This window comes from Dermacentor andersoni, chromosome 1, assembly GCF_023375885.2.
Source record: "Dermacentor andersoni chromosome 1, qqDerAnde1_hic_scaffold, whole genome shotgun sequence".
Classification (NCBI taxonomy): domain Eukaryota; kingdom Metazoa; phylum Arthropoda; class Arachnida; order Ixodida; family Ixodidae; genus Dermacentor; species Dermacentor andersoni.
Genome location: NC_092814.1, coordinates 152,731,347 through 152,758,879, shown reverse-complemented (window position 1 = coordinate 152,758,879; position 27,533 = coordinate 152,731,347). Strand labels below are relative to the sequence as shown.

At 46.6% G+C, this 27,533-nt stretch overlaps 1 protein-coding gene across 1 annotated transcript in view; it reads left to right on the top strand.

Annotated features, from left to right (window-relative positions):
* Positions 1-27,533, top strand: part of Galphao (G protein alpha o subunit) — a 151,252-nt gene that overhangs the window by 112,768 nt on the left and 10,951 nt on the right. Inside the window, exons 3-7 of the mRNA XM_050194390.3 lie at positions 2,897-3,038; positions 11,448-11,608; positions 17,306-17,434; positions 20,593-20,722; positions 22,078-22,231. Of these exons, the coding sequence (XP_050050347.1) occupies positions 2,897-3,038; positions 11,448-11,608; positions 17,306-17,434; positions 20,593-20,722; positions 22,078-22,231 (716 nt within the window). The remainder of the gene's footprint in view (positions 1-2,896; positions 3,039-11,447; positions 11,609-17,305; positions 17,435-20,592; positions 20,723-22,077; positions 22,232-27,533) is intronic.

Sequence of the window (27,533 nt, the reverse complement as noted above, 5' to 3'; positions counted from 1 at the left end):
CCCCGTGCTCTAGCTTCTGCGCGCTTGTTCTAGCAATATTTTTTTTTTCTCTTAAGCGGCGTGTGCAGGAACAACTGAATATAAATTGAAAAAAGAGGCAAAATAAATGCACGAAAAGGCTCTTACTAGAAACTTGGTCCCGCCAATTAATTATTGTCCCAGGGTGTTCGGGTGTGGAAGGGAAGTAAAAAACAAGAGGCGAATTTATGAGCTGACCTTCCCACAGAGACATTTGTCATTGGCTTCACGTGCGAGCGCAGTCCGGATCTTCTTGTTCTGTAAATGTACGTGTCTACTATGAAGTGCATATATACCATGAATTGCAGGTATTTCATGAGCTGCAGATGCCATGCAGGTATTTCGCATTTACAAAACCTACATCCAAATAACCTGACAATTTTATTTCAATTATATTATTTTTCTTGTTTCTTTTTCTTTTTCATTTGCTCAAACCGGCACTATTCCTTCGCTATAACCGAGACTAACCGCATGATAATATTAGATTTGAATCGGGCGAGAAGAATCATCGCGGCATCCTTGGCTATTGTAAGACCTGACCATAACCATGGAATATTTTCTGCCACTATTCGCTCTCGCCCTTTGTTCGTGCGAGAACGATGATGCCCGCCATCTGCTTTGGGACAAAGACGGTCCGCGCAAATGCACTCGGAGATTTTAGGAACTAGCGAACCTGACGACTATGAACGATGGCTCATGGACAACGGATGTTATAAGTAACTGCTGCAGTATCTGCATGACACGGGCCGCCGAGGTTAAATATAATTTCATTTCCATTATGTCGCGGGTAACCCGGGGGGATAAAAAGAAAGAAAGAAAAAGACGATGCCCTCATACTTGATCCACCAGCACGAAAGAAATAGAAAAACGCTTTCAGAAAGCTAGTAGAGACGTTAGAAGAAGGTTGGACATGTGGAGTGCGACTGACTTGTTCGCCTCCTTCCGGTTTCCCCTAAAGACCGCCACTGGTCAGAGTGATGTACTCCCGTAGTCATTACAGCTAGCTCCCAATTGAAATTTGTTCAATAATATTTAGGAGTGCATGAATATTCCAAATTTCGAATGCGAATATAATAGTCCTTGCTATTCGATTAGCATTTGATTCGAGAATTCAATATTCGAAATTGTCGAATATTCATTTCCGTTCGAATATTAGCGATAACACTTATTAGAGTCTGAGGCACACAGATCGACGCCTGTGGTGACTCTTTCCTGTTTGAAAGCTTCCGGTTCGCTGTACTACTCTGAGAAAGGAAAGATATATTTCATTTCTCACCGTGCAATCTATATGGCACTTACAATAACTTAGCGTCGATAATGTGGTCTAGCGTGAGAAATTTCAGGTTAAATACAAAGACACAATCGCCAATTTTAACGCGCGCGTACTCTCCATCTCTGCCGGGGTAGGCGTGGCAGCGGCGGAAGGACATGAAGCGCTTGATTGTTGTATACAACATCTTGCAATACCTGAAACACAGATGACGTGTGAACGTCTGTTCTTGAATCACTGAGTCAGGGCGACAAACTGCAGGGGTCTTTTTCCCGAGATTAGGGAGGAGCTCGTTCGATCATTAGATTTATTATTATTATTATTTTTCCGAAGCGAATCATGAGTAGAATTGGCGCCTTTTACTCCCAGGCGTTGCGGAAGACGTAGTTCTATTCGAGAGCATTAAATGATGCAGCCAAAGACGATGTGCGGAATTCACGAGGGCAAGAAGGGAAATGAGAGACTCGACAAAAACAAAAGAGAGGGGATGGGTAATGGCGGCCAACATTCGCTGAAGCTGAAGAAGGGAATAGAAGCGTTTGTTATTGTAGCGCATGGGCGACTGTGCGCGTAATTTGACTGCACGTCGAAGACAACAGCACACGACGCACAGACGTTCGGGACCGACTGCCACTGGTGCCATGCTGTCTTTTCTTCCATCCTTATTCTGTTTCCCTCGTCATGAATATAAATGCAGTGATAAAATAAATGGTCCCCTACAGTGAAAACACTTCCATTATTGATGCTTTTGTTGGTTTCATTGATTATTCGCTTCTTTAGTAGGTATTGCATGGACCGCACAGTATCGCGTGTAGAGGGCATATTTTTTATGTTAATATGCTGCGGAATTACCGAAAACCTTAGGTCGGGGTGTCCATAATGGCCGCCGCCGAGGCAACACCCTACCTGGTTTTGTGCGTCTTACTATTAGCACGTAGGAGGGAAAATAGCGCATTATCGCTTCTTTGTGCTATTTGCATGTTTTGGCTTAGCAATGAATACTAGAAGCACGCTATTAGTTATAATTGACGAAGTTATTTAGAAGCGAGCTTGGCTTTGTCTATGTTGCGTTGGACTCATGCCAAACGTCAATTACACACGAAGGCGCAGCTGGCCACGAAAGTTTACGGGTCAGGGTATTCCCGCGCCAAAGCTGAATTCCAGCGTAGTTTGGGCACATAGCCCGAAATTAAAGGTTTCAGTATGTGACCGTTGTGGCCTACAGATTGGTCTCATAAATTAGAAGCGTCATGCCTTAGCGGAGCAGAAATTCACATTTGCCGTGGAAGCTGTGCCTTGTAAACATGTGTGGGTGGATGTGCATGTAGCATGGCCATGATTTTTGCGCAGAGACACAAACGCCCTTTAAACGTGACTTATCGTCACCTCAATGACATCTACATCTTGCTGGACAAACTGCCTTCTTTTTCTTAAGCGTAAAGTACCGGCAGCCAAATCCTCATTTGCTGCTCAAGTCATCTAAGCTAACAGAGAAAGACAATACGTGTCATGAGAGAAGAGGGTAGAGCGGGGCAGCTAATGTGCGGTCTTCTTCTCGGCACGTTTTCGCTGATGCGTTTTCTCTTTTTCCTTCCTACTTCTGTGCAGAATTATCCACGACAGTGGCTTCACACAGGAAGACTTCAAGCAGTACAAACCAGTGGTGTACAGCAACACCATACAGTCCATGGTGGCCATCCTCAGAGCCATGCCAAACTTGGGCATTAGCTTCGGAAACAACGAAAGAGAAGTATGTTGTTGGTCTTCATTCAATCTCCATTTCACTGTTAAAAGCTGGATGCGTAACATTAAGCCGGACCTGAACAGCAAGCAAGAAATTTGGTTATGGCGCGGAGGACGCCATAACAATCTCGCTTAAGTTTAACACCTTGAGGAGAAGCTATTAGTACTTCGCCTCCAAGTTGGTATCCCTTCCAAGCAATGGCCAAACGAAGCGCTGCTTACTTTCGGCTACCTTACGAGAACAAGCACTACTGGGCGTCATAGGGCCGATGGGTGTCCCCGCAATTTTATATACCGGCTGTTTCTACGTAGGCATTAGGTATTAGTAAAAAAAAAAAAAAACATTTTGAAGAATAAGGAGACACTTCCTACGGAGGCATGCCGTCTCTGCTAACCACCATGATGTGACGTGTGATACGAGGTAATTAGCTGCTAATTAGCAGAACTGTATTAACTTTAAAGATTTTCTTTTATTTCAGCGGGCTCATCGTAAATGGGCTATTGAAGCGGACTCTCCGTACAAGCAATATCAACTTCTGGATCTAAAAAAAAAAAAAAATGCGATTAGCTGCGGAACTGTGACACGAAGAATTTCGGCCATCAAAGCGCGCTCAACCGAGGCTGGGAAGCAGCAGCGAGTTCAAAGGTGACGTTCTGCTTACGTCACTCAGCAGCGGACAGCCGTCGTGTTGCGGCTCCATGTTCCTCGATGTGGCAGCTCGATGGTTGCCAACTGCTCGGTGACGTTAGCAGAACATCGTCTCGAGGGGCGCGGCTTTGAGCTCGCTGCGTCCGATGCGGGTGGAATGCAAGAACGCTCGTGAACTACAATTTTAAAGCGTGTTAAAGAACCAAGTGTCCAAAATATTCGCTGCCTTCGCTCGAACAGATTTATGATACCCGTGTAGTGTGCGTCGAAGCGTCCCGTTACGGAAAATCACTCTCAATGCTCTCAAAACCTGATCTCCAAAAAAAAAGGGAAAAGAAAAAGAAAGAAAAAAAAACGAAAGATGAAACCCGGTCAGCTGTCATGAGTATATCAATAATAATACATAATTCTTGGTGCTGACGAGGTTTTGCGAGCCCCTAGTAAGCTGCGGAATTTAAAGATACTATGAATAATATTAATGCTGGTGTTTACAAAGCAGCTCGAAGTGCTCTGCAAATACTATATGCACTAAAACCAGTGCTTGTTAGCATCGTTAACGCATCATGGCTCGACCAATAGTCCCCTTCCGCACTGAACTTAAACGTGCATCGATCTTTCAGTGGAATGCCAGGGGTCTAAGGACCCGTATAGCAGAATTTCGCCAATTCACTTTTACAAATCGATTCCCCATACTGGTCATTTGCGAACCAAATACATCAACTCCCCTCAGACTGTCCGATTACGAATCTTTCGTCTCGTCCACATGCGGTGCGAGCACGAACGTAATCATCTGCATCCGCACGGACTTTACATATGTCGCTAACGCGGTAGAGCCTCATGACGACAACCAATATGTCTGCCTGAATGTCCAAAAAAAGGATGCGTCATTTACACTAATTGGAGCCTACATATCCCCAGCGGGTCACTTTGAAGGCGAATGACTTAAGAAAGTATTACTAATGAACCGTGGCCCCTGGGTTATCACAGGTGATTTTAACGTGCATCACCAGCTATGGGGAAGCACTAAAATTGACTCCAAAGGCAGGAGTCTTGCCTCCTTTGCTGCCGACCATGATTTGTGCTGTGTGAAGGACGGCAGCTTTACATTTATGCGAGGCACGACCTACAGTAGCTGCTTGGGCTTAACTTTGGTGTCACGGCGCTTTTCCTCTGGCGTCCAATGGTTTACGGACATAAAAACACATGGAAGCGACCATATTCCAACGTACATAAAGATTAAAGGAGTTGAGCAACGCTCCTCTGCTGTCCTGCGTACAGTTGATTGGTCAAAGTTTAAGAAGGATATGGATGACGCATGTCGGGAAGGCCTTTCATTGACTATCGAAGAAGCAATCGCAGAGGCATTGAAAACATCCATCTGCTCGCTTACAAGGTCAGCAAGGCGAACAGACTTGGACATGGAACTGGAGAGGCTGCGTTCGGCACGCCGACAGGCGGAGATGAGGTATCGGCGCAGGAAGTCCGTATTGGATCTGAGGGCTTCCCGACGTATACAAAAGAAAGTCCAGCGTCGTATGGATAAATTGGAAGACAAGCGATGGAAAACTTTCTCTCAGTCGCTTGATCCCCGAAAATCGCTCTCGCACATATGGAGAACGATTAGGGGTCTTCGCTCATCTCCGCATCAAAGGAAGCCATTTGCTGCTCTGGCCCTCTACCAACTCCGCTCGGAACTTCAAGTGGCTGAAGAGTTCTGTGCACGGGTTGCTGGGTCCGTGGCCATCATTACTAACGCAGCACTGAATGACACCCCTGAGGCACGTGTACCCGAAATGAACGTGCTAGTTCCACTCGAAGAGCTCGATGCTGCGTTGGCGACCGGCAGGCGTTCGTCGTCACCAGGACCTGACGGCATCACCTATGCTGCCATATGCCACCTTGGACATGACGCACGTGATGAGCTGCTCAACTACTACAATGAGTCTTGGCAGAACGGCGCCGTTCCTAAACAATGGAAATCGAGCCGCTTGATCCCCATTCTGAACCCTGGAAAGTCTCCGCTTGAGCTCTCATCATATCGTCCGATTGCGCTTTCGAGCTGCGTCGGCAAAGGGATGGGAAGAATGATTCTTGCCCGCTTGGAATTGTACCTAGAGCGATTCAACATCTATCCGGACGCCATGACAAGCTTTCGTCGAGGTCGATCGTCCATCGACAACGTCATTGACATCGTAACCTGGGTCCAAATCAAAAAAAAAAGCTTCAAGCACCTATCAGTGGCACTTTTTCTAGATATAAAAGGAGCATACGACAACGTCGCCCATGAGGCCATACTGAACTCACTTGAGGCTGTTGGAGTTGGTGGCCGGATGTATCATTGGATTCATGACTATTTGACTGAGAGGTGCTTTTTCTTACAGACCGAAGACGGCCCAACTTCAGACCATTACATCTGCCGTGGTGTGCCGCAGGGTGGAGTGTTGAGCCTTATTTTGTTCAACCTCGTCCTGGTAGGACTAGCGGAGTACCTACCGCAGACAGTTCATGTCTCAATTTATGCCGACGACATTTACATCTGGGCATCTGCGGTGACACGCCCTCAGGTACGAGCCAGGCTTCAGCGGGCGGCAACCATGACGGCGTCTTATCTACGAGAACAAGGCCTTAGTGTGTCTCCTGAAAAGTGCGCATTGGTTGGTTTTACGCGCAAACAAATGTCATTGTATCCAGTTTCAATCAATGTTCAAGCTGTATCGTATGTTAAGACGCATCGCTTTCTGGGCGTCATCATTGACCGCAACCTCTCGTGGAGCCCTCACTGCGTCTTCTGAAGAAGTTAGTTGCCATTGCTCAGATCTTCAAATTTCTCTGCGGGAAACACTGGGGTACACCAGTTCATTCTATGATGCAGCGATATAGGGTACTGTTTCCCGGACTCCTACGTTACAGTCTACCAATGTTGTCAAATGCATGCACGACGAACTTTCGCGCTTTGGAGAGCATACAAGGTCAAGCTCTACGCACGTGTTCAGGGCTGCCTCGGTGCACCTCAACAGCAGCAACAAGTGCCATCGCGGGAGACCATATAATCCAGACACATGTAGCTGTCGACTCTCTCAGAGTGCACATTCGCCATCTGTCAAGGATGCCCGAATCCCGGCCACGGCGGCCGCATTTCGATGGGGGCGAAATGCGAAAACACCCGTGTACTTAGATTTAGGTGCACGTTAAAGAACCCCAGGTGGTCAAAATTTCCGGAGTCCCCCACTACGGCGTGCCTCATAATCAGAAAGTGGTTTTGGCACGTAAAACCCCATATATTATATATTATTATTAAGGATGCCCGACCATCATTTGGCCTCCCTACCAGCCGAGAGACCTCAAGCGACCTTTTCACGAGTGATTAGCGCTCATCAAGAGTACATACCGACATCTTTTACACCTGTGGCGAAGCCTTCATCTCCCCTGCGGTGCCTGCGACAGCCTCAAGTGAATTTTGCTATTCCTGGAATTACAAAAAAATGTCCAATCATCCGCCGCCGGCGCTGAACCAACTTACGCTCCTATTACTGCACCAGACGTATCATGACCACATTCATATATATACCGATGGTTCGACCTCACTTACCAGGTCAACTGCAGCATTCGTTGTTCCAGCTAGGCAGGTTACAGTTAGATTCAAATTGTCACACATGACTACATCTACGTCGGCAGAGCTTGCAGCTCTCCATGCCGTTATGACGTACATCACTGAAGAGCCAACAGAGAAGTGGGTCGTATTTTGTGATTCTAAGGCAGCTCTTCACAGTATCAAGTCTGCATTACAGCACAGAACTTACGAGCAGATAATATCTGGCATCAGGGAAGTGCACCACCATGCTCTAGAAAGAGGGAACCACATTATGTATCAATGGATTCCTGCTCACTGTGGCATCGTCGGCCACAACCTAGCTGATAATGCTGCTCGGTCTGCCCACGAAGGTACACAGATGCGCCCAACACCTTTGGCGAGGTCGGACGCTGCCAGGGAACTTCGCCTACTTGCACGCAAGAAGTCACAAGAGCTCTGGAGTTCAAGTGCCTTCAATTGCCGATTACATAAACTAGACCCCACGCTACGGCTACAACTGCCATCTAGCCTTTCCCGCGGCGAAACAACCTTGCTGTGCCGCTTGTGGCGGGGAGTGGCGTTCACGAACGCATACTCCTATCGTTTGGGAATGACCCAGAGCCTGATGTGAGACTCCTGTGGGTGCGAGGAAACCATCGAGCACCTATTGTGCACCTGCCCTCGCTACGATGTCCAACGCCTGTCTCTGCGGGCAGCATTACACCGACCGGACTCGAGACCCTTCACAGAGTCAGAGATACTCGGACCGTGGCCACACCCGTCACTGGCTCGAAGAACGATTCGTGCACTAGTGCAATACTTGAAGTGCACCGGCTTAAGAGACCGTTTAAAGTGTCCCTCTGTGTGGTGTCTCTCCCACACGCACTCAGTGTTTACTCTCTCCCTTTTTCCTCTTTCTTTCCCCCTTTCCCCTGCCCCCAGTGTAGGGTAGCAAACCGGATGCTCTTCTGGTTGACCTCCCTGCCTTTCCTGTCTTTGTTTTCTCTCGCCCCTAAACCACCTCTGATATTTTTTAAACATTTCGAGTAAACACGCGCATCGAGTTCAGAATGCCGTCACGATCAACGATGCCGAACGCTGCAGCGCTACGCGCCGCAGATTCGCCACGAGATAATAATAAAAAAGAAACGCGACCGTGCTCCTCTCCGGGTCATTCCGGTATCCCGTGCGCTCGTCGTGACGTCGCCAGGTATGTCTGGTGATGTCACCAGGAGCAGGCGCTGTGTATTGGTCGAACAAGAACCTACTACACTCTAACTAGCAAGTACGTGCGCTCTCTGCTCTTGCTAGTCGTGTTGCTCGCTTGTGCGCACTTCCGAATTGGTAACGACGACCCGCAACAAAAGTGCCAAATAGCTCGCATTCCAACACACGCGTGCTTAACGGTCTGATTAGCTGCGCGAACAGAGTGCGATAGTGTTGCGCATTGACTAGAGGATGGTGCTTGGCTGCAAAAGCGCCGACTGGAAAAACGAAACGACGCGACACCGGATGCCTCGTGATGACGCCATGCGCAATGCCTGGCTCGAGCGCATTGGAGTTCCGCCAGAATCATAGCGCCACGGTGATTTACGTGTTTGAGAGCGCCACTTCGGTGCGGCACGCGCACCTGCATCGGTGATGTGATTAGACCGGTACGGGCTAACAGCCAGTGGGCGAAAACAGCAGAAAGTAGCAACCAATATTGTCGCCACAATCTGGGGAAGGCGGTGATGGCGGCTGTTCACCTCCAGCGGGGCTGCTTCGGCACGCCGTGTCACCGTACGGATCCATTATATAGGCGAGCCTTTCTAGACGTGCGCGCAACGCAGGGTCCAAGCGGCACGCTTCGCAGGAGCACGGGCCAGCACGGCGGCAACAGCGGGTAGCAGGGAAGCGTGGAGTCGTGGTGATGAAGTACGTCACGTGACATTTGCAGGAGCACACGGCGAGGAGGAGACCAGCCGACGAATGGAGCGTAGCAAAGAGCGAAACGAGCGTGGGCCGCGTTTCGATCATCAAACGGGTATAACTCCGTTATTACGGCACCATTTCGAAAGAGTCTCGCGGCTATAGCCGCGAGACTCTACAGAAACACGTATACGTGTTTCTGCAGACTCCTGCACAACTGCAACACCACAACTTAATTTTGACCTCTGGGTGGTCTAGGGGCCGTTTAAAAAGAATTTTAACCTGTCATCACTTTCTCCACGGCACTAGGTCTCAATTCTCAAAAATTTTTTTTCTCTGTAAGAACTCCCTTTTTTTCATTCGCCATCCGCTTTCCCCAATATAATTTTCACTATTACGATTGAATGGCGCCTGTTCTTACGAACCCTCCCTTACGCATGACCTCCTTTTTGAATAAGGGCCTCGAAACTGCAACATAGGCTGGAAGCCAAAACCGAAGCTTTTTTCATTATTATGCCGGTAGGGTCGCGTTATCATTTTCCGTTTCGTTCAGCTGTCCTGGACGTAAAACGAGTCGGTAACCCGGATCGACACAAATAACAAAAAACGACTTATAACGAACCAAAGGGCAGCAGAAATTTGAACTGTTGCATGCCTGTTTCAGTTCCGTGCTTGTCTGACAAGCCTCAGCGTGCCCCAAGACGCCAAATCAAGAGCTGGAAAAATTTCAAACGAACTGTTTATCACGTTCCATTTTGTGCTCCACCCTGCTTCCTTCCGCTGAGTGTTTCTGTGTATATTATTTTTTTAAATGCTTAGTATTATTATTATTTTTTTCATCGGCATCTAGCTGTAGCCCGGCAGCGTGTTCTCACCGGTCTTTCCAGCCCTTCAAGTGAAACGAGGACAGGAGAAAGGATTCACAGCAAGCTTGCAGTGGAGAAGTCTTTTGCGGACGACAAGCGAGTACCTCGAGTGGGAGAGAAAAACTGCACCGCCATCTCGGTGCAGAGTACACAACAGCAGCGCTTCTTATCCTCTTCGGCGTGTTTCTGTCGATCGATACGCGGTGCCAGCATCCAGATGGGCGCGCTGCGCCGCGGCTGCAACCAGACGATTCTTCCGTTTACTTTCTCTTGTTGTTGCTGAGGTTGACCTGCCGTCATTTTCTCCACGAATCTCAGTCTTGCAATGCGAAATTTCGGTGCGTGCAGTTGGCGGGTAGCAAAAAAAAAAAAAAAAAAGCAGGATGTTTGAAATTTTGGGAAGCATGAGCGCAGGTAATAACAAAAGTAATCGAGAGTTTTCCGCTTTGTTCACTCAAGTAAGGATCTTACGAACCCTTTCATTAAGAGAAGTTATTCGTATCACATTCGCTTCCTTCCGTTTCTATTCGCTTCGTGCATGGGAATAAATTAGCTGATTTTATTCAATTTCAACTTTATTATGATGAGAGAAGGTCATAGAACGCTATAGGACTAGTGCGTTCGAATAATTTGCAGCTCATTCTTTACAGCTAGCTCACGCCAGCGGTCGAAGTGCGCATACTTCGATACTAACTGCGTTTCAGCTGCAGCTGCAGCTTGGGCATTCTTCGTGGGGCAAGCAATGCACTTACAATCTTGAATGCAGGTGCGAGTCAAACCACACTTTGTAATTATTGTTTCATCTCGGTGGTTTCGTCTTTCCTATCACGTTGTCATTTGTGATCTCTAACTTGTTGCCTGTGATTAAACAAAGTCAGCCAGTCAGTAAGTGTTGCTGTGACGTCTGAAAACCATGGTTTGAGTGAGCGGCATTTCACACACACACGTCCGCCCACACGCGCACGTATGTACGCACGCACGCGCGCACGCACGCCCGCTTTGAACAGTAACCGTTTGAGGCATTTATTCCCGCGCATTTACTTCCGCAACAGGAGTCACCAGAGCTCCCTTGATTCTTAGACTGTGAAGGTACGGTCCTTACTTGCGGAAATAAGCACGCGCAAGGCAGCGCGCTTAAAGACGCGCGCCGCGGAAGGCGCTTTTGCGGCAAGAATTCTCTAGAATAGCAGCTTGGGCTTGTTGGTTTTCCATCCTGGCGTTCACAGCGCAAAACGTAGACGGGACACGAGACGAGAAGACGACATCACAAGCTCTGCCGAAATAAGCGCACCGCCTTGCGCGCGCTTATTTCCGCAAGTGAGGACGTACCTTAAGTGTTGCGGACTGTTTGCGCTTCAAAATACAGTTGCTTATTTGAAACCGGCTTGTTCTGATTTGCTGCGTTGGTTGCTGGTGCAGGCGGACGCCAAGATGGTGTTTGACGTCGTGGCGCGTATGGAGGACACGGAACCCTTTTCTGAGGAACTGCTCAGTGCCATGAAGAGGCTATGGACAGACTCCGGGGTGCAAGAGTGTTTTGGGCGCTCCAACGAGTATCAGCTCAACGACTCCGCCAAGTAGTGAGTATTAAATTCTTACTAAGTAAAGTTGCGCTTCTCGGATTCCGCCGTCGCTACCACTTGCTTCCAGATGTAATACGCTACCGGTACAGCACAGCACAGCCAGCACAGACGCAGGCAAGCGCTCATTTCTGCTCCAGATCGGCAAGAAAGGGGCCATGAATATTTTGAACGCATTGACCAACGATAATAGTTCGAAATTACGTGTGTTTTTAAGCATTCGTGCTTAGGTCTGTCTTCCTCAACATATTCATGTACAACTCTACTGCTATCTATTTTTAATACTCTTTGAGAACTCCAACAGTGGTTTTTACCTATACAGATAGCAACAATCGTCATTTGAAAAGCGTTAACGACTCGTTCAGAAAACTTAAACACCAAGTAAACACTTCATGTAAAGAGAGCAACCCTTCAAGTTACCATTTTGTTATGTTATTGTCGTTTATTTTTTTGCATTTTATTGGCCTTCAATCAGCGCATGAAAACAGCTGCCTTGCAAGCGATCCCGAATCTTTTCTGTTCTGCTTGCTTTATACCCAGCTAGCTGAAATCATTTCATTAAGACTCATATTTTCAGCTCTCACTTCAGACACCTTCTCGCGTCGAGCATTTTCTGAAGGTCACATTTTTTCTCTGATTACGTAATTACGTGCGTTGAAGGACGCTGCACCCGCCTCCCCTGGAACCGTTTACAAATGGTGTTGGTCCGAGCAGCCAAGAGCGGGAAAAGTCCCTAATCCTTCCACATATCTATATTTAGGTCTAACTTTCTTATTTACATTCCGTTTACGTCGGGTTTACCGATGGCCTTGCACACTATATAGCTGCAGAGGGCACTGTGTTTCATTAGAGCCGGCAAGGTCGCGTTTCTCTGCTCGCTTCCGATGGTGGCTGGGGCCACGCTGTCCTAATCCTTTCCGGTCATAAGGCGCCTGTACCGGACGCGCTGCGTCAGCCGTGATTGACTGGCCAGCAGGGCGGCCGTGGCGCGAGCGATTGCAGGTGCCCGGCAGTCTTGGCGAGGTTTCTGCGTACACGCTTCGTGGCTCGCATCAGAGTTACTTGAAAGCGGTCGTGTAAAAGAACGACCCGAGCTCTCCGCATGCGCTGGGGCCGAAAGCGAGCGCGGGCTAGTTGCCTCGGCGACGGCGGCGTGATTCCCGCTCTGCTCGTTAGGAGCCTCGTGGGTTTTTCTTGTCAATTGGCCCAGCAAAGATTGCCCATTTACAGCGAGGGAAGACGCGCCGCGTTCGGCGCGAGCTGCATGACGTAACCTTGCTCTTCTGAATGGTCCCCAGGCGCTTCTCTGTCAGCGACTGGGATGAACGCCTCCGCCGAGCTAACTATAGCACGCGAGGAATCCGGAGAGCCTGGTCGCAGGGAAGCCTCAAAGTGGACGACGGCGCCGGCTTGCGGTTTCCGCTACACTTGTTAGAGAGGTTCTGGGAAACAGAAAATAGCGGGAGAAGCTTTTATTCAAAGCCTGCCCCATTCGATCGATGATTGCGACCACCCAGGAGGGCGCTGTTTTAGAAAGGAGGTAGCGCTCGTTCTTCCTTTCTTTCTGGAGCGTGCCGGCGGCGGAGCCTACAATGGGCACTGTGCTCTGCCGCGCCACTTCCCCCCGCGCGGCGGCGGCGGCTTCTACCCTTTCCGTCGCTACGGCGGATTTCGATCCCATCATTCTGGCAGAGTTCGCAATGAGCTTCGAAAGAAAAACGCTCATTTTAGGCCCATGATGATCGTCGTGGTTGTTATCATTCACGGGATTGTCGAAGCCAGGAAGTACATTGCACAAAGTACTTCGCGTGCCCGTAGATGAAATGAACAAGGAACCCCTCTAAAGTCTGGAGAGATTATCGTGACAGAAAATGTGAATCGGCGTCTGCTGCTGCACTGCCATTTTCTTTCCAAACTGTTTTGTCAAGGCTTTGTATTTAAAAATTTAAAAAGAAATTAATTTTCCTATCGCATGCTGTGGCTAGATCGAGAAAATTTTGCCCGTAGAGGTATTGCGTCATGTGAGCCTAAATTAAACCTGAAAATCACAATGTCACGTCGGAAACCGGGAAGATCGTTGCAGTTGCTGTAGCTACACTGGCTTCCGCCAATGGCACGAGTAGAAGGTCAGACAGAAGGGGAAACAGAAAATACAACGAGGTGCTTTCTTTCTTCTTTTATTTTTTTCCCCATTAAATGTACTCGCAGCTGACGTTGCCACATGGGGCGATGCCAACTACTTCTCCCTTACCTTTACAATGATAGCATCAGACGTTGACTGTAACAATAAAAATAAAATAAATGAATTGAAATTAAGCTAAAAAGATAACTTCGAAGCTTTAATTTACGATAATCGCTCACTTGTGTAGAGTGCATGGGCGGTTGCCCTTGCGCCCTCTAGTGGTGGGGGTCGCTAGGTCGAGTCAATTTCCTTCTCAGCAAGCGCGGTGCCCTTATTGGCAGGCCATCGCTGCTCGCCATACCTTCTGTACAGCGAAGACCGCCGCTGCAGTCGGCGATATGTCGCGCAAGGCGATAACGCCCGCTTTCACTCTTCATCCTGGTGACTTATGAGGCTCGCCTCGATCGTCGATAAAGTGGGGCTGTGAAAGCAAATTGTATAGCGAGCAGCACGAGTCGCGTATCAACAATACTCCATGTGGGAACGCCTGTTTTCTCGAGCTATAGCGGCCTACGGTGGACGCCGCAAACGCGCTTGTTGCTGCATCGCTCCCCTGCTGCAGACGGGTTTGCTGGTCGCTGTACAATTCGTCGCGCATTGCCCGTGCTGGAACATTGTAATGTGTAGTACCCCCGTAACATAGACAGCAACGTGGAAACAGGAACGTAAAACCTTTATCTATTAGTTTTGTGCGACTTTTGAGTCCTTCAGGAAGTGTCGTTAGGGAACTACCTTCGTAGCTGTCTTGTCGACCAATGGTTCCACGATTTACAATTACAGGAACCTCGTGCTTAGTACGAATGATTTCCGACCTGTATTCAAGTTGCGACCACTATTCACGCATGCATTTCGCACTGAACCGATAAATAAGATACGGCGGATAAAGCACTAATTCTAGCGCTTTAATTACAGATTCTAGAAGAAAGAATACGTTGAGACTATTTTTTCTTAACACAAAAAACGTTTCTGAACGTTCTGAAACACAGCGCACGTTGTGTTTCAGGACAAACAGGACTGCAAGAATACAGACAACACATGCAACAAAGGCGCTGACTGTCGACTGATGCTATATCAATAGGAAAGATAGGCACATCTACGGTGAAAAAGGCTGGGAGGGTATTTGGCGATAGCCAACATCACAGTGCTATAATTTCTACGTCATCCAGCAAAATGAACAAAAACGAAAGGTCGGCTGGCAGCTGCGGTAAAGTGAAGTAGAACTATTGGGCGGATAAATTGACAAGCATTTAATAAACCGAGTACGCAAAGGAGTAACAAGGTTAGTAGATAACTATTGTAGACGTCTAAAACAAAAAAGAAACGATACAACAATAACAAAAGTAAAGGTAATAGAGGCAAAGAAAAGAATGGTGGGTGACAAGGCGCGCAAGCCCCAAGCAAAATGCTAGTTATTTTTTTTTATTTATTTCAATACCTTCAAGGCCCCAGCGGGAAGTTACAGGCTGTCGGGATATATAATCGCCTTGTTATGTAATAATGCCAACGCCGCGCCGACAAATGCGGTACTTTCTTTTGAAAGATATACGCCTCCCAAATCTCACGTGGTAGCTGTTCCCGGTACTGTCGCTGTGAACAGGCCTGATCAAAGACACCGTGAGAGAGAGAGAGAGAGAGAGAGAGAGAGAGCCTCTGATGAAAACAGGAGACGTTTCACTAGCGGCAGGCCAAGCATGCTACTTCAGGTGAATGCGATGACAAATGAAAGGATGCACACGGGACACACGACAGATACATGCATAAAGCTACAAAACACACATCACACAACATGAAAAAATAAAGTGTATTGTGGAGACCTGTGTGTCGCCAAAAAATTGCATCCGCCTTCGTATCAAGAGACACAGAAGGGGCACGGGGGCGCAAATAGGGGGGTTTCATATTTTGATACCCTCACCATAGATCGCACAAGAGCACGAATTGACTGTTACATTATTAGAACCGGGAGAGAGAGGCGCCAATTCTACAAGCGAACAGCCCAACATACGTTGTAAGGCAAAGTCAGCGTGCTGCCTGTTGTTCCTTTCAGTGAGTGGGAATGCGGCCGAAACCTGTCATTTAGTCCCCTTCCAGTTTGTTTTTCATAGGCTTTTCTGCACGTAAAAGGGACTTCATAGACAACATTTGTCTTGCACTGCACAGACCGGTTCGTATTGTTTTGTCGAGAATTGGTTAGTCTAAACCAACTATGCTTACGCGCCCGCATAAGACTGCCGGTTTGTAAGGCGCTGAAAACAGTACATAGATGCATTTGCTTCCCGCAGATTTTTTTTTTTTTTTTTAGTATTTTGAGATAACGACATGGCCATAAGGTATGCCAGCACTGCATGAGATTGCCTTTTTAAATTGCTGCCTTAGAGTCTCGAAAGGAATATGCCAGTACATGTTAAGCCAAGCTTCTCAGGCGTTGGCCAGGAAAACCGGTGGAGGTTAAACTTGATGCGGGCACAATCTGCACAAGACAGCAGAGGCAATAACACGTTTTACTAACTAAGAGTATGTTGACGCGAACGGAAGCACGCTCTTATTTGAGTGCGAGTCGTAGTTCCAGAAAATGTGGGTCTAGTTGAAACAAAGCACCAAGTCGAGGAATCGAAGTTGGCATCCAGCTGGTAGCTCATTGGTTAGGGTCAGGCGGGACAAACAGTGGAGGAAAACGGCTAAGATTTCTTGCACTTCTTCAGGATGCAATGAGCTCAAAAGTCTTGAAGAACGCAACACGATCGCCCGCATACCTGAAGAGCTTTAAACGCTGTCGACTCTATTTGTTCGCCCTCCAGATTCCAGTCACATCGTGCGAGCAATAGATCGCATAATATTGGCGCTGAGCTGGAACCGATGCAGGCGTCTTCATTTTGCACATAGTAGCCCTTCCTATTGTAGCAGCAGTTTTGCAAAGTAGTCGCCAATGTCATTTCGCATTTCTTTGTAACTGCGTCATCACAGCATGGCTTGGCGGTCATGACAGGAAACTGGGACGGCGCACACGCTTTCACCAACCAAGCAGGTTCTGCATGCACACTGTACCCGCACGTTGTTAATATTTGGTACCAACGAAATTTCCTGCTAAATTAGTAAATAAAACGCTTTGATAAATGAGCCATCCGCCGTATATTTATTTATGACTCCTCGGCGAGGAATATGGTGTAAGAAGCAGTTTGATGTATTTTCAAGATGTGAAAAGATGTTTTATGTATTTTCACGTTATAACAGACAATTTATGACCATAGTCAACATTCTACGGATGATAGTCAAATTTATGAGTATCTCATTTTTTCTATAAGAACTTAAATTTAAGTAATTCTTTTACGACTTTTGCGTTTCAACGACTTCGTTTTCTATGTGGCCGTGTAAACAGTACGCATACGCGAAAGGCATACGCCTCTTTACATCTTTTAGTAAGCGAATGACACATAAAAGGCACCATACTATGACAATAGTGTGATTTCTCCCACATGTTACAGTGCTGTTGCTAATCATTTTTATTCCCCCCTGCGCAGCTTTTTGGACGACTTAGACCGTCTGGGAAAGAAAGACTATATGCCAACAGAACAGGACATTCTACGGACAAGAGTCAAAACGACGGGCATCGTAGAGGTTCACTTTTCCTTTAAGAACTTAAATTTCAAGTAAGTTTCCTTTCTGTGATCCTCTATGATTTAGGAGTACCTTGGTGAGTCACAAATTGTCAGTAAACCTAGAGTACCAATAACAAGCCTGCATTGAAAATGTTCTTCAGTACAGTAGATAACACGCACTGTGCTTTATTAAAAAGCCTACAAGCACCATGACATAAATATGCAGTAATACCACATATCATATGAGAATACATGGAATCATGCTGAATGTTAAATAAAGATCGCACATGATACGTGGGCTTAGTGGGCATGAAATTTAGGTTGCTTATGACTTTTGTTGAATAGAGTCAATAGTGAACATAGGCTGTAAGCATGAACAGGGTTTGAACCCTACGTCTGATCATGCGAGTTTGCATAAGCACCTTTGTAAGCAGCAACCGAATGCTAGTGCATCCCTGTCGACATTTGGGCACGCAAGGCCGCCAATTTCGTCTTCTAAATAAATTGCGCAGTGCCCACAGCGCACACAGTAGTACCCCAGGTTCGTTAACAACGCGCCAGATTAAAATGCAAGTGTTGCATTTTTTTAGTTCAGGGTATATTTTCGTGTCTTTTGAGTGCTCACTAGATGATTTTAAAAACGTTAAAGGGCCGACATACGCTAGTAAAGCTTACATTCGCGCGTGACTTGGCTGATTCATGTGGTTCTGAAACATTTACTGTGCTAACGTTGCTTTTCTTTTCTCGTCAAGGGTTCTGCACATTGATTACGAAGTCTGAGTCATCCTCATATATGCTTTAAGTGCTACATTTTACGGTACAAGATGTCATTTTGATCCAGTGATGCAGCAAATCTACACAGTGCTACACAGGCTGACACAGTGCTAACGGCCTTCAGAAAGTTGCGTCGATACATGCAGCATCTAAATGTGTTGGCCATCGCCTTTTTTCTCTCACTCTGCCATCATTGCAAGAACGGCCAATTCAGTTGTAGAAGGTATTGCGACTGGGGTGACCCTCGGTATGCCCACCAGGCGACAGAAGCCCGTGATGGGACACTAATATCGCCCAGCCATCATAGTGAACCGCCGATGTGCCCGCTCGCTGAGTAATGAACTGCCAGATGGCCTTCCTGCGGACCATTAGAAACCATTAAACAGCACGGTGAAGCATTGCATAAAGTGCCACATTGCCCAAAGAGCCACTAGGTCTGCCTCCTAATGATGCACTGGCCAATCGCCTAATGGTTCGTTAGGCAATCTGTTCGTATAAGTTCCAAGAGAAAAACGCTCTCCCAATAAGTCAATGAACAACCGCTTTGTGGCATAATAATAGGGAATCAGCCGACCTGATAGTTTGGCAATAGGCCCCTTCATTTGCCCAGTGTAGGTACTTTCATTTCAAATTAATTCACGTAGTCACAGTTTCGACCGGTGCGCAATGTGTTTTTACTGCAAAGAGCAAGGGCTAACTCTAATTCTAAAGCACCAGGGACGTCGCACCATTTATGCGGTAGCTCATTGTCACTAGTCTTGCAAAGTGAGGTGGCAAATTTTTTGTCTGTTATTTTTTCTTGAACGTCCACAGGCCTTCGAACTAGCCATATGACTACAATGTTTAAAAAACTCAAACGAAGTTTTTACCAAAGATGAAAGATTCACTTGCCGTCACTTGCCGAGTTCTATATGCACAGCATCCAGCTCGTGCTCCCTCAAAAACTTCTGAATGCGCAGGATGTGCGAATGTATGCCATTATTGCAGAATTTAAGAGTATCGCAAAGCGCAAGGTGCTTTCACGGCATTCCCACTGAAGTGAGAAGCGTTTATCATTCTATGACTTTCTTTCCATCTTTGTCTCAACAAAAAAAAAGTTTTGAATTTGATTCCGGGGTTTTACGTGCCAAGAATACGATTTAATTATGAGGCACGCCGTAGTGAGGGACTCCGGATTAATTTTGACCCCCAGGGGATCTTTAGCGGGCCTCCAATGCACGAGACACCGGCGTTTTCGCATGTCGCCCCCATCGAAATGCAGCCACCGCTGCCGGGATTTGATCCCGCAATCTCATGCTCAGCAGCACAACACCATAGCCGCTAAGCCAGCGTGGCTGGTAAAAGAAAGTTTCGCTGCTGCTGAAATTTTCATATGGCGGTTAGCAGAGCATACGATACTTATGTTCGTGCTAACTGGGAAGCGGTTCAACTGGTGCCACAGCGCCGAACTACTTCAACTTTCATGTCATCGTTTGTTTTCTTGACATTCATAATAAATATGCAACTTTATCAGATTTCATATGTTCTCCAAAAGTTTTTACACTCCAGATGAAAGTTATGACGCTTATGCCCTTTGTCGAGTAGGGTTAGCAGTACGCACGTGTTGGGCACACCGCCACAGCTGTCTGCGCTCATGTTTGATCGTACGCGTTTTAAGAAAGACAGGTGGACCCTGCTGTCGAAAGACTGTTGTTAAACTTCGAAACGTGTGCCCACGCAAAGCCGTAAATCTAAATTATAATATAAATATTTTTGCAAGTTTCATGCACCTCTGAACTCGCCTTCATATGCACTTAAGTGTCAGCATGCGATAAAAACAAAGTCGTGTGCATTTCATGCACGTTCTTTAAACTGAAGAGAATGTTTTATACACAGTGCTAAAGAGTACAGCACGTTATTGTAGGTCAGGGATAAGTTGCCTTCGTTCACTGTATGAGACCGGCAATTTCACGCAATACTTTCGTGACTTGCGGCAGAGAACATGGCACCTCAGTATTTCTTTCTTTAATTATCAGATTCGCGACAGCGAATTGGACGATTCTTTGTAGAACAGCAAAATAATTCGACGAATGCCGGGTAAGATCTCAGCATGCCTTGATTTGATGGTGAAAATGTGGTTGCCTGAAATTCTTGCGAAACACTTAATTGTACTATGCATTATACTGCCGCCGCCACATTCAAAAGGATGTCAAATCACTGTCACTGTCAATATATTAGTTTCACCTGGCTAAAAGAGTGCTAACGAAATTAAATACCAAGAAAAATACTAAGAGATTAATTGAAGTGCGAGAATGCGAGTGTCTTGTAAAAGATCCAACTGAGAAAGGTATCTGGCCAGTGCCGCTTGAGCAGGCTGTATAACAACCACAAATCTCCAACCGAATTAGACCAGAGTGAGTGCGTTCTTGCCTGAGGCTCTTCTGCCGCTATTGCAGATTGTTTGACGTGGGAGGACAGCGGTCCGAACGGAAGAAGTGGATCCACTGCTTTGAAGACGTCACTGCCATAATCTTCTGCGTAGCCATGAGCGAATATGACCAAGTTCTTCACGAAGATGAAACCACCGTAAGTAGCCTGTCTCACCTTGTATCCCTTCTTCGGTTGAATTGAATTCTGGGGTTTTACGTGCCAAAACTACGACTTGACTATGAGATACGCCGTAGGGGGGGAACCCGGATTAATTATGACCATCAGGGGATATTTAACGTGCCCCTATTGCACGGGACACGGGCGTTCCTCCATTTCGCCCCCCATAACAATATGGCCGCCGTGGCTGGGATTTGATCCCGCGACCTCGTGCTTAGCAGCGCAGCATAGCTGCTAAACTACCGCGGGGGGTCCCTTCTTTGGTATACGTACTGGTTACTTTCCAGTAGCGTTGATTTTGCTTGCATAAACTAAGAATTTCTAGCGTTAGGGTGCTTTATTGCGCGGTATAGTCAATTCCCTCTTGCTTTCACGCTCAGGCATACTCCCATCACATTACTGGCAGCGGAACTATGAAATAATGCTAAGTGCGACTGTCCCCTTGAGCCCATCCCTGGGGCACTAAATTCTTTTTCCTTAGGACTGATATCTGTTAATAAATTATTTCATTGCACTGTGATCAGTTTCATTTTCGTCCGACTCAGCTACTTGCTACATTATGTGTCTAAAGAACCAGATGCTTTTCACGTTGATAACAAAGCTCGTAAAGCCTCTTTGCCATTGACCGGTCATCTTTACTAATAATATGCTCGACATCACGATTGGCGGCAGCATGATCATACCAACAGCCTTATTGAAAGTATGTCTGTGTATCCGGGCCCAAATGTCTCTTTGTTACTCCCGTGCAATTTAGCTCTTGGTACACGTACAGTCGTGGAGAAATCGACCCCAAGCAGAGAGATTAAAGTCATAACAGAGAAATCTGAACATTTTAGTTTTTACAGCGGATATTGGCTATGCCGCTTTTGTATAAAGGACGAAGAGCTCTTTTATAATACACAGTAGTATAATTCTTGAGTATTTCTATTTGTGTTTTAATGGTCCTGTTCGCGATTTGTTCATAATGGCATGTTATCTACTAGCGGTTTCCACCTTGAATTTATGGGATACAAGTGAGAGTCAGGTACAGTAACTTGTAATTTTTGCTGCAGATAGTGAATCTTGAGAAAGATGCTGGACCCAGTTATGAATATTAGGGAAAGTTGAAGCGGACAGCAAAAATAACCTTTGTGTGAAGTTTTGGGTTGAATGCGGCATGGAATATTAGTAAAAGGAGGTATAAGGTAGGCATAAAAGAGGGATTGCGCAAGACAATGTTAAAGATGGTGTCCCAGACGGGTGGTTCTTAACGCATATCGAAATGTCCTTGTCTTGATTACACACTTCTACCTCACTGCCATGAATGATGGTTATTTTTCTTTTAAAACTTTCAGAATCGCATGCAAGAGTCCCTAAAGCTATTCGACTCCATCTGCAACAATAAATGGTTCACCGACACATCTATAATCCTTTTTCTCAACAAAAAAGACCTCTTCGAGGAGAAAATCAAAAAGTCCCCACTCACCATATGTTTTCCAGAGTACACAGGTAAGGCTTGCTTATCGGACATAATTTCTTTCTTTCTTTGTTACATTTATGCCTGTTATGCGGCTCTACGGACTTTAAGGTCTGCATGACATCTTAATCCACAGCATAAAAAATAATGAGAGTGTCTTCTCTTCTAAAATTAGCGACTTGGGAATGCGTCTGAATTGCAGGAGAGGTCGTATACAGAGGGGGAATTTTTAAAGTTCGGGACACTTCTTCGCTGCTATCTAAGGAGGATCCCTGTCATGGTTGCTGGGTTTGATATAGGCGTAGAGTCGTCCATCGTAATTCTATGGTGCAATGTTCTAACCAAAGCTGTTATCTTCGGGAGATTTTTTCAACCACCTCTTAATTTCAAGGGTTGTTCTTAGTCTGCTTGTAACATATTTCACTTACTTTCGAGGGTGTTCCAGTAAGGATTAAAATTTCGGCTCATGTTCTGTCTGTAAAACATATCCCCAGGCTACGGCCCTGCTGTGGCGGTTTCCAACAATCATGCCTAAGCGCAGTGTTATTGGCCAACAGCCCGAAAATCTCAGGGACTACTGCTCTCCTGTTAGTGTCTACTTTTATATGTCCTTGTTCACGACACTCATTCATCACTTGCTAAGAAAAATTCATTCCGGCAGTATAACATTGCTTATACGCCCTACTATGAGCGTTACATTGATTTTTTGTTGTTCGCATTTATCGCAAGTGGAATGAAATAAAACGTTTTCATTTGCACTGGGAGTACGCTTCGTTGATGATGAGCAGTATAAACACACACGATGGTGGAACTACCCCAACTCCACACAACTGGCTCAGTTTGCTCTTTCGCATAATCAGCCTACATTCTGTATTTACGAATCAGCCTACATCTTAACAGCTTACATCCCATGTATGCAAAACCCAGTAAAAAAATCTTTAACTTGAGGACTTCTTTAACGACACGCTAGGGCACAATCTTCATGAATAGCGTTTTTGCGGATCAACGGTTGTAAGCAGCGCTCAAAAATTCTTCTTTTTCTTCTCGGTAATAACAAAATGAAACAAAATAAAGCACAGTCGAAGAAAAACTGCACCGGTTGAGGTATAGTAGGCTTAAGACAATGATTATACATGAAAAGTGACAAGACATGCCAAAAGAAAACTCCCCGAGGGCCACCTAAGCGCAGTTTACGGCGAAAGTGAGCGCGCGAAGACGAGGAAACCGTCCAATGCATCCTAGCCGCACGAAAGAAGATGCGAGGCTCCGCGCTGGTGTTCTCGTGCGAGTCATACAGTGAGGGTAGCTATAGGGGCTTGTTGGTACGGTATCTTCTATTTTATGCTAGCGCAAGCTCAACGACAGGGACAACCGAAAGGCACATTTGACACACACACACACAGAGCGCTAAGTTTCAACAATATATTTATTTCCACCTCTCGTCACTATGTATACCCTCGAAACGTCATACAACACGTGTAAAATGTCGGTAAGAATGAACAAAAAAAGAAGAGGACCCACACGCAGGCACTTTTATTGCCACACAGATTAGCGGACATGCACTACATGTTCAGCACAAACAAAAATAATCGAGCTCTTTCGTGGATAAGAAGTGGAAGGCTTACTGAGGCATGTGTCACCAAGTGTTTCTAGTTTCTACTATCAAGCGCGTCATCTCGCACCTGCTTCTACTCATAACTGTTTTTTTTTTTAAATCTGGGTTCGCATTTGAATATTTGGCAATGGATCGCAAGAAAAACGTCAGCAGCCACGTTGTTTACTTTTTTTTTATGGTGTTCTCGTAGCTGGTCATTTATGCATCTATCAGTTTTACCTATGTAGAATCGTGCACATGCGAGAGGAATGAGGTATACCACACGCGCGATGCAATCAATCAATTTGTCTTTATGTTTTTTTTTCGCATGCGGTACCTGTGATTATTTCTGGCCTTGTGTTTCTACACAGTCTCACCAATGTATTAGGCGCCAAAAAAAAAAGAAGAAGAAACGTTGATGTCACTCCTTTCAGCAATCTTTTTTAATCTGTGGGAGAAAAGAGAGAGAGAGAGATGGAAATGAGAGAAAGGCAGGGAGGTTAACCAGAGTTCAAACCTCCGGTTTGCTACCTTGCACTAGGGGAAGGGAGAGGGGAAGTAAAGATGGAAAGAAGAACGTGACAAAAATAAAATCGGTAGAAAAAAATATTAAACACGACGGAATGGGGTCATTATAGTCTTTCTAATACGCGACTGTCACGTAAAAAGGTCAACGAAGCCTTGACCGACTTTCGCTGCGACGACAGTTCATGCCGGCATTCCAAAACTGACTGTTCTGAAGGTGCCCTGTCGTCAAGGCGTGCCAACGCGGTCGCTAGTGACAGCCGGTGCGCGCTGTATTGAGGACAGTGGCAAAGCACGTGTTCGATAGTCTCCTCGCCGCCGCAGTGACAGCAAGCCGCGCTGTCGTTCATACCGACTCGGAAGGCGAAAGATCTTGTGTAGGCGACACCAAACCACACTCGGCAAAGTACTGCTGTTTCGAGTCGAGAGAGTCCAGATGGGGGTCGAAGTCGAAGGGATGGGTCCAGTCGGTGTAGACGTGTATGCTTAAAGCTTGGTGTGTACCATGAAGTTTTGATGGCTTCATTTGCAAGCACAAGGATTTTCATTGCAGCGTCTGTTCTTGAGAATGGAATGGAGTCTTGCAAGCCCTCCTCATGTGCAGATCGTGCCGCTGCGTCGGCATGTTCATTGCTCATTATGCCACAGCGGCTTGGAATTCACTGTAACGTGATGTCGCGTTCTTGCTCGACGAAGTGGTAAAGCAGCAGTCTGATTTCTAAAACTAGTTGTTCGTGGGGTCCTCGGCGTAAGGCAGAAACCAAACAAAGAAGAGCAGCCTTGGAGTCACTGAACACGCTCCATTTCTTGGGTAGTTCTTCAGAAATTACACGAAGTGCACAACAGATAGCAGCAAGCTCCGCGGCAGTCAATGTAGTCTGGTGAGATAGTCGAATCTTTATGGTGGAGGGTTTTGCAGGAAAGATCACCGATCCTGCAGACCCATTCACCGTGGTTGAAGCGTCAGTATATAGATGATGATGCTCGTTGTACGGCTCGTACAGCAAGAGCAGTGAAAGCTGCTTGAGTGTTGGAGACGAGAGTTGGGCTTTTGTTCGTATTCCTGGTACCATTAGTCGAACCTTTGCTTGAGCCAAGCACCATGGTGGAAACGGAACTTTCGCTGGAGCTGTATGACCTGATGGAAGGTATGCACGATAGGGCAGGACTGTTTCACAAAAGGAAGCACGTGGTCGATCCTCTGGCAGTGAGGCTGGGTGATGGGCAGGGGCTCGAGCAAGGTGTCTTACGTGGGCTCTGAGCGCTTCCAGGAATATATGGGTCTTGGCTGGGCAATCGTGTGCAATGGCAATTGTTTCAGCCGTTGACGAGCACAGCGGCAATCCAAGACACACTCTAAGTGCCTGGGCCTGGATGCTTTCGAGTGTACGGATATTACTTCTGCAGCTGTTGGTCAGCACAGGCAAGCTGTATCGCAAATACCCAAGAAAGAGTGTCCTGTACAGTTGCATCATTGCATGCCATGTACTGAAGTACCCCGGACTTTTCCTCCAAGAAACTTAAACACATTAGAAATATCCCTCAGGCGCTTCTTTAGGTAGGCCACATGAGGACTCCAGCAGAGGTCACGATCAATGATTACGCCTAAGAATCGCTGCGTCCTGACATAAGTTATGCTTTGACCGTCGATTGAGACATCGTATGATCTCATTGGCTTTCGCCTAAACGCGACCAATGCGCATTTTTCTGGCGAGATCTTGAGGCCTTGTTCATTTAAGTACGCCGATGTTGACGTGGAAGCTTTTTGAAGCCTGGCGCGTACTTGCGGCCGTGTCACACCAGATGCCTAGACGCAGATGTCGTCGGCATACATTGATATTTTAACTGTGTTCGGAAGTCGTTCCACGAGACCAATGAGTACAAGGTTGAAAAGCGTGGGACTCAAGACACCGCTTTGTGGAACTCCATGGTGTGTATAATATTGCGAGGTTGGGCCAGCTTCAGTGTTAAGAAATAGAGTCTGCCTATGCAAATAACTGCGTGTCCAACAATATAATGGACCGCCTAGGCTCACCAATTCCAATGCTTCAAGTATGGCGTCATGAAGAACGTTGTCGTAGGCTCCCTTTATATCTAAGAACATTGCGACCGATAACCTCTTACACGTCTTTTGGTGTTGAACATGGATTACCAGATCGATATCGTTGTAGATAGAACATCGGTGGCGTCGAAAACCAGCCATGGCGTCCGGGTAGATTTCGTAATGTTCAAGGTACCACTCAAATCTGGCGAGGATCATTCGCTCCATTACCTTCCCAGCGCAACTTGCCAGCGCAATTGATCGGTATGAAGTAAGCTCTAAGGGGGAGACTTGCCAGGCTTAAGAAGCGGTACCAGGCGGCTGATCTTCCAATCTTGAGGAACTTTGCCCTCCTACCAGGACTCGTTATAGATATTAAGGAGCGCACTTCGTGCCCGTTCACCAAGGTGACATAGCATACGGTAAGATATGTCATCCGGACCAGGCGACGACAATAACCGATTACATAGGGCGAGCGCCGCGTCAAGCTCTTGCGTTGTGAAAGGCAGATCCATGCGTGAATCTCGTGAATATGGAATACGGTTCCATGTAAGCGAACCTGTGCGAGTTGGTTGGCCCGCAATCATAGCACAGAAGTGTTCCGCCACATCAATGTCTTGTCGGCGCTGGAATAGTGCTACGGCCTTACACGGGAAACGCTGTTCCGGAACAGAACGTAGACCTCGCACAGTTCTCCATATTTGAGATAGCAGTTTGCGGTGATTTAGCGACGCGCAAAATTTGGACCACCGCTGAGCCTCTAGTTTATCCATGCGGGAGAAACTATGCATGTAGGGTAGGACAGCAACCTTTCTTTTGTTTATGTCGGTGCCTGTACCATCCATATGCTTCGAACCTTTTCCCTGTGCCTTTTTAAGCAATCCTTCTGCGACTGACACGGGCACGTGACCCGGGTGAGACTTGCCGTCCGAAACTATCATGCATTAGGGGCTGGCATGACTTCAGTGCTTCACTGATACACATCTTCGCGATTCCCCTCTTCACAAGTTTCGTATGCGTGGAGTGACATGATAGAAGTGGCTTAAATACATATTTAAAAAAAAACTGTTATCAGGAGTAGAAGCAGGTGCGAGATGACGCACTTGACAATAGGCGCTATAGCATATCAACATCTGGTGACACCCCATGCGTCAATAAGCCTTCCATTTCATTA